The sequence below is a fragment of the Giraffa tippelskirchi genome, chromosome 3, assembly GCF_054371585.1.
Source record: "Giraffa tippelskirchi isolate mGirTip1 chromosome 3, T2T-mGirTip1v1.2.pri, whole genome shotgun sequence".
NCBI classification, from domain to species: domain Eukaryota; kingdom Metazoa; phylum Chordata; class Mammalia; order Artiodactyla; family Giraffidae; genus Giraffa; species Giraffa tippelskirchi.
In genome coordinates, this window is record NC_137277.1 from 36,009,731 (window position 1) to 36,022,140 (window position 12,410).

Sequence of the window (12,410 nt, forward strand, 5' to 3'; positions counted from 1 at the left end):
TGGGATGGAGAGGAGACTGAGGAGGAGGGGTCCTCCTGACTGAAGTCTTAGCCTGGTTCCTCTGTGCTCCAGCAGGAAACCAGAGGCAGAGGCTCCGCCCACCTTTGTCTCTGATTTGGAAAAAACCCCAGGAAATCTGAGGCCTCTTTATCCCCGTTTGTTTCTTATTTTTGGAGTTAAGCTTCTCTCCTCCTCACCTTTGCCGATAAAGATGATGGGGTATGGGGGAGCAGAGCCTGGTGATTCTCACCCCCGCCTCAGGAGGCCTTCCTCCAGGCTGAGATGGGGCGTCCTGCTAACACATAAACTTGGAGGCCTAGAGCACCACCCCCTCCACCCTCTCCATCTGCCTTTCCCCAACCTCTGCCTGGCCCTGCAGGCTCTGCATCCGAGAAAGATGAGCACATTCACACCACCAGAGCCAAGTCTTTCCCCACAGGGCAGAGAACCAGGAGGACAAGCAGAGAGGGCAGCCTGGTGGCCAACCTCCCCTCCCCCACCTTGGGTTTGACAGACAGGTAGGACCCATCCTTCTGCAGAAACCATCCTGGTGCCTCTGCCTTCTCCCTTTCTGCCCTGATCCCTGAGATCACCGAGCTTTTCCCCTTCTCCCTGACCACATCAACCTTTCAGCAGAGGAAAGCCCCCCAACATTCTGGTTCTCTCTCTCCTCTGAGCCTTTGCATGACTATTCCCTCTTCTTGAAAGTCTTCCCACCCTTCTCCAAATCTGGCCTTACTGAGTGCAGGCAGCCTACCCCTAATCCGGTCTGGACTCTTCCCCTACACCCTAAGATCCTTGTGCTTTCTTCTCATTGCACTCATTGCTCTGAGAGAATTTGCCAGTAACTTGTGTATCTCTCCTGCTAGATTCCAAGCTCCAGGTAGAAAATGACTTCATCTTGTCTGGGCATTGCTATGTCCCCCATGCCCAGTATGGTGTCTGACTCATATGATAAGTGCTCAGTAACCTTTGTTGAGCAAATGGAAAAGACAGAGTCATCTGGGTAGAGTGAAGCAAATGAGATTTTTGACATCAGGAGCTGCTTTGGTGGGAGTGATGGGGATGGGAGTTTCTAAACTTAATCCATAAGTGTTCTCCTGGTGAACCCACCCCTGCCCCCTCCCCACGTGACACTCCCTGGCCCCACATAGTTAGCTCTCCCCAGACCCTTGAGTAACATCCTCTTGTTCTGCCACCCCATCTCCATCTCCCAGGACCCTGAGGTCTGATCCTTTTCCAGTTTGCATTTGCCTCGCTAGTTAATGGAGTCACCAGCCCACCACCTTGTATCTATCTGATGGTTTTCTTTCCAAAGTGGAAGCAGTCTTAAATCTGCCATATTCTGTCAGGCTCATAATGGAGCTGAGGACCTTTACAGAACAGTAGCTCTGGGACATCCCAGGTGGTCCAGTGGCTAAGACTCTAAGCTCCCAATGCAGGGGTCCTGGGTTCCATCCCTGGTCAGGGAACTAAATCCCGCATACTGAAACTACGAGTTTGCATGCTGCAACTAAAGATCTCACGTCCTGCAACTAAGATCTATTGCAGCCTAATTAATTATTATTATTGTTTAAACCAGTAGCTGAGAGTTCACCTCTGGAGTCTGACTACCTTAGTTTGGATCCCAGCTTGATCACTTACCATCCTATAAATCTGGGCAAGTTACTTCATGTTTGTACACCTCTGTTTCTTCATCTTCAAAATGAGATTATTAGGAGTATCTACCTTGCGGGGTTATTGAAGAATTAACTGTGCCCATGTGTGTGGTAGCCAGTCTCCAAAACAGCTCCCAGTGAATCTCCCCAGCTGGTATCACGGTGTCATGACTTTCCACAATGATCTGTGTAATCAATGGGGTTCCCAGGTGGTGCAGTAGTAAAGAACCTGCCTGCCAATGCAGGAGATGCAAGAGACACAAGTTCGATCCATGGGTCAGGAAGATCCCTGGAGAAGGGAATGGCAACCCACTCCAGTATTATTGCCTGGAGAATCCCATGGACAAGGAGCCTCGCATGCTATAGTCCATGGGGTCACAAAGAGTATAATCAATGGGATATTGTGAGGATGGTGTATGACTTCAGAGCTAGGTAATGAAATGCAGTGTGGCTTCCACCTCCATCTCTTGGATCACTCACTCTGGAGGAGGCCAGCCACCGTGTCCTGAGGACAGTCAAGCAGCCCAATGGAGAGGCTCCACTTGTCGAGAAGTTGAGGGCTCCTGCCATCGGCCAACACCAGCCAGCCAGACATTTGAGTGAGCCATCTTGGAATCTTGAAAGCTGATCTGCAACCCTGACCTACATCTGGATGACATCCTTATCAGAAACTCTGAGCCAGAAACACCCATTTTAGCTGCTTCTGAATTTCTGATTCACAGAAACCATGAGATAATAAGGGTTTATTGTTTCAGACAATTGAGTTTTAGAATAATTTGTTACACAACTATAGGTAACTAACACATAGTCTGACATATAGTCTCCATACCTGTTAACCATCATTAACTCCATCTTATAGGTAGGAAGACTGAAGCTCAGGCTGATGAACTGATGTTTTTCATGTACATATACAGCTATTAATAGGAAGTGGCAGTGCCAGCCATATCATCAACCCAGGACCTTTATTTTTTTTGTTATTACTTTTGGCCACACCACCATGGCAGTATCTTAGTTCCCTGACCAGGGATCATCGAACCCGAGTTGCCTGCAGTAGAAGCACCAAGTCTTAACCACTGGGCCCCAAGGAAAGTCCCACCCCAGGGCTTTTAGTGCCAGGTTCTAGGCTCTTCTTTCTGCCCCACCATCCCAGTTATCCATAGTTGAGTAACAATACCTAGTGGCATTAAATAACTATTTTATTATGCTCTGGACTTTGTGTCTGGAACTCCAACAGGACACTGTGGGAATGGTTTATCTCTGCTCTACTATGTCTGTGGCCTTGGGTGGAAAACCTGACAGTCTGGGGATGATGATCTGAGAGCGGAGGGCTGCGTTACTTACACATCTGGCAGCAGATACTGGCTTTTGGCCAAATCCCTCCATGGGGACCTTTAAAATAGGCCGGGCATCCTCTAGCATGACGACTGAGTTCCAGAGTGAGTGTCCCAAGAGGCAGAAGGTGACAGATTCTTAAGGCCTGGGCTCAGAAAGTGGCTCAGTGTCACTTCTGCCACATTCAGTAAGCCAGCTAGCCATGGAGCCCAGGTTCAAGGGAAGGATACACAACACCTACCTCTAGGTAGGCAGCATGTCAGAGAATATGGGGCCATTGTTTAAAACTGCCACACTCACAGCAGCCTCCTGATTGGTGAAGGGCTCTGAAAAACTGTCCCTGCCCTGACAGGCCACACTCTGGTAGGTTGGCCTCATGTGCACAAAACAAACACTAACTCCACCAGCCTCCTGTGCGAAGTGTTCATGAAGGGCTTACCCAGGGAAGACATATCACAAGGGTTCAGAGAAGGTGCTGGAGTCGTCAGTGACACTTCCTGGCATCTACCATGTGCCAGGGTCTGAGGACAGACCCAGAACCTTAAGCAGTGGCTTTAGAGAGTAGTGTGTGGTACGGCGGGAAGATGTGTAAAGAAACACCACCACCTGAGGTAAACAGGTGCCACAAAAGAGAAGCCTGGAGCAGACTCACTCCACTTAGCCTTAGGGGGTCAGAGAAGGTTTCTCAGAAGAGGGGATATTCTGAGCCAAAGGAGAAAGTCTTTCCAGATAGAGGAACAAGCCTGGGCAAAGGAGGGAGATATGAGGTAACAGTATTTGGGCAACTAGAAGTGACTCAGGGTAGCTGTGGGGTGGGCAGAGCTGAGGTGAAGCCCCAGGGGACACCAGGGGGTCAGATTCCAAGAAGCATTACCTACTGAGGTAGACCACTTACTGGTAATAAGTGAGTGTGTGGCATGAGGGGAGGAGGATGACTGTGACACTGTCGGCCGTGCCATTAAACCTGAGAAATCCCAGGAGTGGGAGGAAGATAGATTTAGAAAGGTGGACATGTGGAGTCTGAGATGCCTGTGGGGGGTTCAAGCGGGATTCCAGCTCTGTGTTCGGACAGTTCTGGCCTGAGGACTAAAGAAGACGAGGGGAGCTGCGGGTGGAGAGTCTTGAATGTCAGGATCAAGGGCCAGCTCTATACTCTATAGGCAAAGACAAGCTGGAGGAGATTTTAAGTAAGAGATTATAATGGCTAATACTTAATGAGGGCCCGTTGCATGTTGGGCAAAGTCCCAAGCATTTTATATGAACTGATTTGGACCTCACAGTCATTCTATAAGGTAAGTGCCGCTGCACTGAATTTAAGATATTTTCAATTGTAATATATACCATTATGCCATGACATGTCTTCAATTTAAAATGGGTTCTTCAGAGATGTTAAAATGTAGATAGAAGAAAAAAAGGCCAAGGAATCAAAGAAATACATGATCCACATTTAAAACATGAGGAAACAGGAACAGAAAAATAACTTTCCCAAGGTTTGGTAAGTGCCAGAGACAGGATTTGAAATCGGGCAGCCCAACTCCAGAGCCCAAGTTTTCAAGCATCATTTGATGCTGGACAGGAGGGTTGAGTGATGTGGAGTTTTAAGAAGACCAGTGTGGGGACTTCCCTGGGGGAGCAGTGGTTAAGAATCTGCCTTCCAATGCAGGGGGCACAGGTTCAAGCCCTGGTCGGGGGACTAAGATCCCACAAGCAGCAGGCCAACTAAGCCCATGCACGATAACTAGAGAGTCCCCACCCCACAATTAAGATCCAACACAGCCAGGAAAATAAAGTATATATTAAAAAAAAAAAAAAACACCACTGTGGCCGCTAAGGGTGTAGAGTGGGCTTTAGGGGACTGAGCAGAGTGAGATGCACATTTGGGAGACTGGGCTCCACAGGGAGAGAGAGTGTTCCAGAGAGGGCTGGGGCCCATAGAGCAGGAGGAGGGGCAGAGAGGAGCAAGGTCCTTCAGAGATGGGCAAAACTGTTGACCCACTGCATGTTGGGTGTGAGAAGAAGGCAGCTTTAAAATGCTGAGCCTGGAAAGAGGGCACATTCTTGGGGGGCTTGAGACAGCTCCCGGAGACAAAGGAGAGCTGCTGTGGCTGGGGTGTCAGCAGGGCGCTTCTCACCCCAGTGTGGGTGGCAGCATTGTCCTGTGCCTGGCTGGCGATCACTTAGTATTTATCAAATGAGTGAATGTTTCAATTGTTGTATGAGCTTGGGCATGCCATATGATCTCTGGGTTCCATTTTTCAGTGTAAAATGAAAGCATTGGACTAGAATGTATAAAACAAAATGGAAGGTGTTTTCCCAGAAGGGATAAATTACTTCTTTCTCTCTATCCCCAGCACCTTTACAGATTCCCCCAAACAGTGGTTCTAACCCTGGCTGGCTATAAATTAGATTAACTGGGCCCCATATGAGACCATGGGGTTGCGAAGAGTCAGACACGACTAAGCGACTTCATTTTCACTTTTCACTTTCATGCACTGGAGAAGAAAATGGCAACCCACTGCAATATTCTTGCCTGGAGAATCCCAGGGACGAAGGAGCCTGGTGGGCTGCCGTCTATGGGGTCGCACAGAGTCGGACACGACTAAAGCAACTTAGCAGCAGCAGCAGCAGCATATGAGACCACTGAACTCCGAATCTCTGGAGACAAGACCCAGCAACAGGTGGTTTTTTAAAGATAACCAGATGACTCTACATGTGGTCTCCCATGTGGCACTAGTGGTAAAGAACCCACCTGCCAATGCAGGAGGCATAAGAGACGCAGGTTCCATCCCTGGGTAGGGAAGATCCCCTGGAAGAGGGCATGGTAACCCACTCCAGTATTCTTGCCTGGAGAATCCCATGGACAGAGGAGCCTGGTGGGCTACAGTCCATGGGGTCACAGAGTCAGACACAACTAAAGTGACCTAGCACGCACACACGCAGCTGGTTGAGAACTGGGAACTTCAGTTCCAGTTTGAACTTCAGTATCCAGTTTGAAAACCATGGGGCTGTGTGAAGGCAAGGATCCGTTCCAGGTCTAGGCCCTTGGACTGTGACTTATAGTTGGAGACAGGCCTCTCTTTTCATGTCCCATCTGCTGCTGCTGCTGCTGCTGCAGCTAAGTCGCTTCAGTCATGTCCGACTCTGTGCGACCCCATAGACGGCAGCCCACCAGGCTCCGCCATCCCTGGGATTCTCCAGGCAAGAATACTGGAGTGGGTTGCCATTTCCTTCTCCAATGCATGAAAGGGAAAAGTGAAAGTGAAGTCGCTCAGTCGTGTCCCGACTCTTAGCGACCCCATGGGCTGTAGCCTACCCGGCTCCTCCATCCATGGGATTTTCCAGGCAAGAGTACTGGAGTGGGGTGCCATTGCCTTCTCCACATGTTCCATCTGCCATCCCCCAAATCCAAACTCCTGATAACCAAGGGACCAGACACCAGGGTTTCTCAACCACACATTGCTGACTGTTCAGACCGGATCATTCTTTGTCCTGGAGGATATTCCCATGCATTTTCAGATGTTTACCAGCATCCCTGGTCTCTAACAATTAGATGCCAGTACTACATCCCCCCCCCCATCAAAACAATCAAAAACATCTCCTCCGGTGTAAAATCCCCCCCTCCCCAAGTTGAGAACCACTGTGCTACATGAGCCTCCCTCTTCCCCTGCCCTCCCCAGTTGCAGACAGAGGCCAGGCAGAGGCGGAGGCCATTTGACAGCACGTTTAGTTGGGCCTGGCAGGAGGGAGGCCTCTCTCTGTGGGAGGCTTCACAATGTTAAATGGAAGGGGAGCATGCCAGCAGGATGACTGATGTGGTCTCACTCTAGGGGGAGGGACTTTTCCAGAACACTAATTCCCGGATTCCCAATCAGTCACAGGAGGGCCAAGAGGAGTTTCTGGGGCTTGGCAGCCCCCACGTTCCGGGAACAGGCAGAGGGGGTGTGGGAGTAGTGGTGAGCAGAGGGGATTCTTTCCTTCTGTAGAAATTTTCCTGGCACAGGGACTGCCCCACTCTGATTGGTTGAGGGATGAAGGGGAGGACCTTTCCAGCTGTGGGTGCCTGGGACCTTGGAGACCAACTGACACTGGGACTATGGGGTATGTTTGGGTATCAGGGTCTGTAACTAAGGGTCTGGCTGTCCCCCACCCCCACCCCCAACCCCAAGAGAAAAGTGGAAGTTGTGAGCACACGAGCTCCTCAGAACTGGAGGCTAGGCTCTGTCCTCGTTTTCACAAGTCAACTTTTTGCTTGGAAGTAGTTGTACCTGAGGGAAAACAGAGGGTGGGAGGCCTGGGAAGGGAGGAGGGAAGGGCCTCGGGGGCAGGAGGAAGGATGAGGGGGTGCTGGTAGGAGGTGGTGAGGCTGTCTTCCGCCCTGATCCCCCAACTCACTCCACTGCGAGGCTCGGAACACCCAGGAGCAGGGCAGTTCCGCACACAAAGAGGAGCAGGATCCGAGCTTCCCAAAGATCGTGGCTTCCTACAAGGGACCCAGGCGGCAGTGAGCGATCCCGGGGATCACGCCCATCGATGCTGGGGGAGCCTCAGAGCTCAGAGATCTGGTGGGGGTGAGGCAGAGGTGGGGAGTAAGGACCTGGGAAGCAGCGCTTTCGGGGCCAACAGTACACCTCGAAGCCCTGGCAGGTGGAACAGTTGTACAGGATGGTGCTGCCCCCTGCAGGAGACAGTAGGACCAGCAGTGCGGCGGGAAGCCTCCGCTCCTCTCTGCCGGAATTCCATGCTTCCACCCCTCCGTGACCGCTCTCCTCAGGTGCCCCAAGGCCCTGGCCCTCGCTACCCCTTCCCTTTCCTACTCACGGCAGGTGGGAGGGCAGAGAGCTGAAATTAAAGACAAGGCAGGGTGGGGGCGGATGAGCTTGGCCACACACCCCTTTGCCCAAGGACCCAGGCACCCCTTGGTCCCTCCCCACATCCATACCTTCTCTGTTGTACTCCTGGAGCTTGGTGTTTTGAAGCCATTGCCAATATGAAGGGAGTGAGTAGGGAGACCCTTTGATCTCTGGGAGGCAGAGAGCAGCTAGAGTGCCCAGGGCCTGAGCAGGGCTGGTTCACCTCCACCTCTTCACCCAGCACCACCCCATCATGCTCTCCTGTCTCCATCTGCCCTCCACCCTTCCCTACCCCACCTCCCCAGCCCCCTCCTTGGTTGTGCCTTCCAAGCCCCTAAGTTGCGCCTTCCCCCTTGACTTCACCCATGACTCTCAGGACTCTGTGAGTCTTCTCTGTGATTCTGTTCAAGGACGCATCATCTGTGGAGATGGGTAAGGATCGGGTGATTCCCTCATTGACCTGGAAGGAGGTTCTGGGCCCTTTCCCAGGGTCCACAGAAGCTCTCCCAGAGGGAGCAGAAAGTGTGTCCAGACAGGGCTGTGGACTGAGGAGATGGCTGAAAGGCAGAGCTGGGAGGCCACTTGCAGGCCCCTTGGGGCACAGGGGTGACTGTTGCTAGGCCCATCTCTGGATGTCTGATTTTACCTAAGGCAAAGGCCGAGAACGTCCAGGAGACCTCACAGTCCTTCCACTGGACCGCCATCTGGCTGCAAAGCCGAGCCAGGCGGCCCGACAACTCACGGTCTGGGAAGCGGCAGAAGACACAGGCCTCAACGGCTGCCAGGAAGAGCCCACCGAGTGCCAGTGTCCACATGAGGCCGCTGGAGGGTGCTGGAGGGCGGGCTGGCCCCACCTAGGCTGGGAAGGCATTGGAATGCTCTGTCCTGGTTCCAGCCCTTTGTCTGGAGGTTCTAGAGCATTCTAGCACAGTGACACTGCCCCATCTCTGGCTGGGGTAAACTTGGGGCCCAATGAATTGGGGACTGGAAGAAGATTCTTCTCGTGGTAGTTGGGTAGAGAAAGCAAGGCTTCTGCTATACCCTCAACCTAGCCCTCAGCAGCCTTCATGAGTTGATGATTCCAAAAGCAATTTTATTTTTCTTCCTGTAAATTATGACCAGTGATAAATAGTAAGTGACTCCCCAGTGAAGAAGCTGTTTGTGAGTATCCCGTACCCCCAGGGACCCAGAAACCCATCCCTGTCCACATCCTCCCCCACTCTTTCAAACTCTTCTGTTCATCTCCTCTTCGCCCTGAGCAGCTTTGGGCCTTCCCCAGCTATCTCCTAGCAACAGGCTCATGGTTGCCTTAGCAACAGAGAGTTCTATACAGGCCTCCAAGGCCTAGCTAAGCCCAGTGACTTCTCTTACCTCTCATTAGAAGATCCTAGTGACTCAAAGCTCAGAAGGCCCCTCCTGCCTACGTGGATGTGTGAAGAACATGTGCACACACACCCCTTGTGATTAAACTAATTGTCAGTCTACTCACACCCATACCACAGACACACCTGGTACCAAAACAGTTGCTGGGCAACCCCATACACGCCTGCACATGCAGAGGCCACAGAAAGACCAGCACACAGACACCACCTCCAGAAACATGGCTGAGAGCCAGGATGCAGGGATCCACGCATCAGTCAGAGCCACTGGCTGACAGGCACGTACACATGAAGGAAGGAAGGCCAGGACCCAAGAAGATGCCCTGCTCCTCCTTGTAGCCAGTCCCACCTTCAACATGGGATTCTTTAAAACACCTGGATCTCCAGAGGGATGCTCCACCCCCACAGTTAATGGGGATTTTCCTAGCTCCCTTATGCCAACCTAAGGTGGGGCATAGCCCTCCCTGTCCCCCTCAGTGGTGGCTTAGGACACAGCAAAGAACCTCCCTTCCCATATTTCATAGTGTTCTGACCTCTCATTTGTCAGGCCAGGCGAGGCCACCATCTCCAGGAGAAGTCATAGTCCAGGAGACCACATTAGAGCAATCCAAAGTTCCTCTTTCCCTCAGACCTTCCACAGTCCTGCTAAGTTGAGCCTGGGCAGAGAAGCGTACCTGCTTTTCCAGACTCTGAATACTGAGCTCCAAGCAAGGAAACACCGAAGGTCCCCAGACTCAGGGAGGACCAGCCAGGGAAGCCTCCCCAGCCCTCCCAGGATCGGCTCCAGTCCAGACCCACTGATCTCATGGGCTCTTGGTGGGCTCCCTCCAGTGTGGGGATTCCTATCCATACTTGGGCTCTCCAGTCAGGTGCAGTGGGGCCTCTGACTCTCACAGCTCCCGGAGCAGAGCTAGGAAAAGGCCTCAGGAGAATCTTCAACCCCTTTACTGACCCGTTCTTTCTCCCCTGCCGCCTCCCCATGAAGTCAAACTGAGGGCAGCATTCCCAGGTCTCAGTTCCTAGTGCCGAACAAAGCGTAGAGATCGGGAGTTGAGCAGGTCTTCAGGGTCAGGGAAGACAGAGTCGAGACGGAAGCCATGTTCCAGAGCCACCCGCAGCACCTCCTCCAGGAAGCTGGGCGTGCCCACCACCTCCCGTGGCTCTCCTGGTGCCCTGGTGGTCCACAGCGGCTGCAGCCCTAGTCTGCGGTACTCCACTTCGGGGAGTTCTGCGGGGCGGGGGGCCCATTCCAGACGGAAGTGCGGGCCTCCCTCTGCCCTGTCCTCATTGGTCACACCAAATCGGGCCCGCAGGGCACCCAGACACTCAGGATCAGTGCAGAAGAGATTGGCCCGGAAGGTGTCCACCTGGACAGAACTCAGCTCATAGTGATGTGGGCCTCGACGAGCAGAGAAGTGCACCAGGCGGGGGCTGCTGTCTACATCTGCGTGGAGCAGGGCGGCTGTGGGAGCCGGGGTCCCCCGAGAGGCCTCCAGTTCCCGCAGGGCATCCAGGAGGGGTCGGATCTGGTAAAAGTCCGCCTCTGCCCTGAGAAGCGCTGTCTCCCCATATCCAAGGGGCAGGTCTAGGCGGCCCAGCCGGAGGAAATTGAGGATGTGCCGGAAGGCCTTGCCATCTCGATCGATGAAGTAGTGGCCACCTCCCTGGGGATTGAGGTTGGGGGTCATGGGGGTACCGGCCCTAAACATGGCCCCCAGCATGGAGTCTGGGAATCGAGTCAAGGTCTCCAATGTGGTGGAATATAGCGTGCCCCCGACATTCAGGGTCACGGGGCCCCCGAAGGAGGGGGGCGAAGAGGGCACAGGAGGAGGAGAAATTTTGAGGAGTATAGAAGACACCAAAAGAGAAGAAAAGGCAGAACTTCCTGGATGTGTGCAGAACTGGGTGGTAAGGTTCAGACTGTCTCTGAGTGGGAGGCACAGGTTGGAGTACAAGGCAGCAAGATTTGGGGCTCACCCTAGCTCCCTTGGTGGTGGGGGATGGTTTCTGGGCACAGAGATGCTGGAAAGGTCGAGAGAACGGATGAAAAGAGCACAGGGAAATCAGAGAGGTACGGGAGATATAGATCCGATTCTGGATGGTCAGCGATTCCTTTCTGTGGTCTTCAGACAGTGGCTTTCCAGAATCCAACCAGCAGGTGACGGTGGCGAGCACACGGCCGACTCTGAAGGGTCCAGCTTCTCGGGCAGATCGCTGTCACCGTGGGCAAGTCCACGCAGGGCTCCGGGGGCCAGTTTGAGGCCTTGCCTTGCCTTGCCTGACTCCGGCGCGGGTCCCAGGAGATGGAGGCGAGGCTGACCGGAGGCGAGGCTGACCGGAGCCGATGGCGGGGGGTGCCTCTGTATTGGCTGGCGACGGCAGATGCACGTTCAGTACAAGCTGGGAGTGTCCGAGGACTCCGATGGAAGCAGCCGGGAGTCTCAGGACCCGGGCGCCGACGCCTTCCTCGGGTTTCGCTGCAACCGCTTAAGTCCTCTCCGCCCCCAGGAAGTGGCCTAAGGGCAGCGGCCGGGGGCCCTTTAAGAGGCAGCCCCGCCCCCTGGGCGCCCCGCCCCTCGCCCCCGCCCCTGCCGGCGGAGCACCGCCAGGGCGGTGGTGGAAGCCCAGTGGCGAACCAGAGAGACGGGGCGGACAGGCTGGACCAGCGCACGCTAACGGGGGTGGAGTCCGGAGGGTGATTCAGGCACGTCTTTCCGGATGTACCCGCGACGGTCCCACGGGCCCCCAGGCGTGCCCGACCTCACGTCTGCAATTCAGTGGACACCGGCATCTCCTATCCCGCCGCTCAAGAAACTGAGGGCCGGGAGTCAGGGGTTGGGGACCAATTCTTTTTCTGTCGCTCCCGCGGGGAATTCTCGAGGGGGCGAGTGCTGAGCATCCACATTCCAGGGATGCCTCCGGCCGGGGTGGCCTGAGCCAGCCTCGCCATCCCTGCCGGATGCCAGCCGCGCCCCCCCACCCACCCCCGCCAAGGCTAGACCCAACCCACGCCACGCAAGCGGCCTCTGCCTGGCCGGACGGGTCTGGCCACGTCGCCTGAGCCCGCCCTCGAGGCCAGAGCTCCCACTTCACTCCCAGGAGTTGCCCCTCCAGTGACTCCAGTTCGAAAACTCCCAATCGCTCCTGTACCCCAGGAGTCGCAGTGCCCTATATCTCAGCCGGAAGTGGGT

At 54.0% G+C, this 12,410-nt stretch overlaps 2 protein-coding genes across 3 annotated transcripts; both read right to left on the reverse strand.

Annotated features, from left to right (window-relative positions):
- Positions 1 to 6,696: 6,696 nt before the first annotated feature.
- On the reverse strand, positions 6,697 to 8,671 carry TMEM95 (transmembrane protein 95). Its single transcript, XM_081578761.1, has 7 exons — positions 8,487 to 8,671; positions 8,204 to 8,260; positions 7,930 to 8,010; positions 7,809 to 7,829; positions 7,585 to 7,665; positions 7,383 to 7,470; positions 6,697 to 7,255 (listed from the first exon to the last, which is right to left on the reverse strand). The coding sequence occupies exons 1-7, from the start codon at positions 8,653 to 8,655 to the stop codon at positions 7,228 to 7,230; spliced, it is 525 nt and encodes a 174-aa protein (XP_081434887.1). The 5' UTR covers positions 8,656 to 8,671; the 3' UTR covers positions 6,697 to 7,227.
- A 241-nt stretch (positions 8,672 to 8,912) lies between these two features.
- KCTD11 (potassium channel tetramerization domain containing 11) lies at positions 8,913 to 11,729 on the reverse strand. Of its 2 annotated transcripts, XM_081578760.1 has the most exons (2): positions 10,341 to 11,729; positions 8,913 to 10,238 (listed from the first exon to the last, which is right to left on the reverse strand). In XM_081578760.1, exons 1-2 carry the CDS (start codon positions 10,938 to 10,940, stop codon positions 10,164 to 10,166), a joined length of 675 nt encoding a protein of 224 aa, XP_081434886.1. In that variant the 5' UTR covers positions 10,941 to 11,729; the 3' UTR covers positions 8,913 to 10,163. The 2 variants fall into 2 exon arrangements, with proteins under 2 accessions (XP_081434886.1, XP_081434885.1); XM_081578759.1 differs by having other exon boundaries at positions 10,146 to 11,729.
- Between the last annotated feature and the right edge of the window lie 681 nt (positions 11,730 to 12,410).

Bases quoted from the DNA above. Each gene is read 5' to 3' on its own strand.
- TMEM95 (XM_081578761.1), bottom strand. From the start codon at position 8,655: ATGTGGACACTGGCACTCGGTGGGCTCTTCCTGGCAGCCGTTGAGGCC. The intron at 8,011-8,203 runs GTGAAGTCAAGG...TCTGCCTCCCAG, and splicing joins CAGAGTCCTGAGAGTCATGG to AGATCAAAGGGTCTCCCTAC. The intron at 7,830-7,929 runs GTATGGATGTGG...CTTTAATTTCAG, and splicing joins CCAGGAGTACAACAGAGAAG to CTCTCTGCCCTCCCACCTGC.
- KCTD11 (XM_081578759.1), bottom strand. From the start codon at position 10,940: ATGCTGGGGGCCATGTTTAGGGCCGGTACCCCCATGACCCCCAACCTC.